Below are 2,585 nucleotides of genomic sequence, written 5' to 3'. Positions count from 1 at the left end.
ATGCTTTCATATGCAAAATATCTAATTTTTTTATTAAGTCTTAAGGTTTGTGAAGCAATGTTTATCTCATGCCTTTTTTCTTTCTTTTCACATCTTGCCTATCTATCATGAAAAGTAAGTAATCCAGCAAAGTGGATTGTCTATGACTTGATGGTGCATTTTGTCTTCACCATATATGATCATAAGGTGACTTCATATATTGATGATGAAGTAGAAAATTAGTTGCAGTTATGATGGGGAAAAAATGTATGGTGTCTGGGGATTGCTTGGCCCCTGGAAGCTAGAGGGTTTTAAGATATTCTAAAATGAAATCTGGGACTAAACCTTCGCTTAAAAGTCTGTTCAAATGAAACTAATATTTTTATCATTGTTCAAGACTGTAGAAATTAGTTTTGTTTTATAAGGCCTTAATAATTTGAAGTTTTTTTTTTTATTTCCATGATTTACAGATTATCAGTATAATACTGAAATTCTTCCTTCCAGTGTCATTATTTTTGTCCTAACAGTTCAATCATGAACTTGAAGTTCAAGTGTTTGTGTTAGGCTTAAAGAAAAAGTTAAGAGATAAATAATTATAAATACTCAAATGCAAAAACTTAAACATTCATGTCATACTAATACTACTGAGCTGGCATGGCATGTTGGTTAGGGAACCGGACTCACAATCTGTGGATGGTGGGTTAAAATATTTAGTGGCATAACATTCTTTCCCTTTCAGACACGAAGGAGCTATAATGCCAATAGTTACCTTCTCTCTATCACTTCAAAATTAGAGTAAGCTAGTGCAGAATAGCCCTTGAGAAGCTTTGCGGATAATTCAACAAACGCGTTTTTCATTTTTGTTCCCTTACAGAAAGCAGAAATACATAATTTTTGTGCTAGATGCACATTTTAACTAAGTATTAATTTAAGAGCAAAAGGTCACATTTTAAAAAATTCATATTTTTTGTATTTTGTAGGATAATGGGGAAATACTAATGCCATCTGATATGAAAAAGTACCAAGAATATGGTGGGAGAAAAATTTTTATGGAGATAGATGAAGTCAATCAGATTAAACATTTTGATGATCCAGGTAAATATGAATGTCAGTAGATAAAAACGTTTTCATATATATTGGTTGGTCTTTTTAACACTTCAAACTATTTTTGTAGTGAATAAAATTAGACTACTGAGTAATATGTCATAAATTTACATGGAGTATTATTATTATTGTTAACAATAAGACTTGTAATTTGAGGAAAACAATGGTAGTGAACTTCCTTTCTGAGATTTTAAACTGGTTAGTTTGTTTTCCAGTATCTTTTTCCTGTTTATGAACAGTGCTCAATTGTAAGTGGACTGTGATGTTTATGACTGTTTGGTACATTTTGTCTTACTGTTTTTGACTAGACGTATAAAATGATTTCGTAGATTGTGGTGAAGCAGAAGATTGAATATGTACATGATGAGAAATAATATGCAGGTGTTTGGGAACCACTGTGTAAGCTCGAGGCTTTTAAGGTGTTCCAAAATAAAATTTAAGGCTATTCTTTACTTAAGAATATTGTTTAGTGTAGGTAGTATTATTATTAATTTATTTAGTGTTTGTAATTCATTGATGTCAAAGTTATCAAACATTGTGTTTGCAATCCATTGATTTCAAGGCTATGGAGATTTCTAGAAGGCTTAAGTGATAGATGTATAAATAACAGTGACCAGATGAGAGGAAGGTGAGAGTAAAAAAGTAAAGTCACAGGATAGAGAAGTTCGGGAAGAGAAAAGTTAGAAAACGGTTGATACGTTAGAGTGAGATTAATAGTTTGAAAGAGATAAGGAGAATAATTTGTCTTGTCAAAGGGTATTCTAAAGTAATTGAACCTGTCTGTGTGGACTTTGATGAAAACAACTGTAGTAACGCAACAACAATGTAAGCGAACTATACATGGATACTATAGCAATAAGAAATAAAGAAATATCGTTCAGCTTGTCAACAGAATTCTAAAGCAATTTAATTGGCCTAAGTGGACTTTTGACAAGAAGAAGAGAACTGTATAGTGTTTAAGATACAACTGTGATCTCCATTTGGAATTTTTGTATATATGTTTGACTTGTTTTGAATATATTAGGTCATCAAGAAATTATTGTCACATTTTGGAACACTTTCATTCCCCCCCCCAAAAAAAAACGTACGTCGCATATAATAGTTAAAACGAACCGCCTAAACGTCACATTAGTGTAGCCTATATAATGTGTAAAGTTTAGTATACTCTAATCCCTTATGGTGATGATACACGATGAGACACACATTCGGCATGTAATGCTGCTTGAATACAAGAAGAGAAACAATGCCTCTGTAACCACAAAGAATATTAAAGAAGTTTATGGAAATGTTTTGAATGTTCGTAAGTGTCAATGATGGTTCATAAAATTTCGTTCAGGTGACTTTAGCTTTAAAAACTGTGATGGCAGGGGCCGACATGTTGGAATTGATATTGATGCTCTGAAGATGCATGTTGAGTCTAACCCAAGGCCACAACCTCTGAAATCGCCCTGAAATTGCATGTCTTTCATGAAACAATACGTAAATATCTAAGGAATATGGGA

The 2,585-nt window shown here is 32.4% G+C and overlaps 1 protein-coding gene across 1 annotated transcript in view; it reads left to right on the top strand.

Moving 5' to 3' along the window:
* LOC106463261 (X-ray repair cross-complementing protein 5-like) overlaps nucleotides 1-2,585 on the top strand; it is a 59,037-nt gene that overhangs the window by 33,925 nt on the left and 22,527 nt on the right. Inside the window, exon 10 of the mRNA XM_013923273.2 lies at nucleotides 960-1,074. Within this exon, the coding sequence (XP_013778727.1) occupies nucleotides 960-1,074 (115 nt within the window). The remainder of the gene's footprint in view (nucleotides 1-959; nucleotides 1,075-2,585) is intronic.

This window comes from Limulus polyphemus, unplaced genomic scaffold (assembly GCF_000517525.1).
Source record: "Limulus polyphemus unplaced genomic scaffold, Limulus_polyphemus-2.1.2 Scaffold1362, whole genome shotgun sequence".
NCBI classification, from domain to species: Eukaryota; Metazoa; Arthropoda; class Merostomata; order Xiphosura; family Limulidae; genus Limulus; species Limulus polyphemus.
This window is presented reverse-complemented; position numbering and strand designations above follow the sequence as displayed.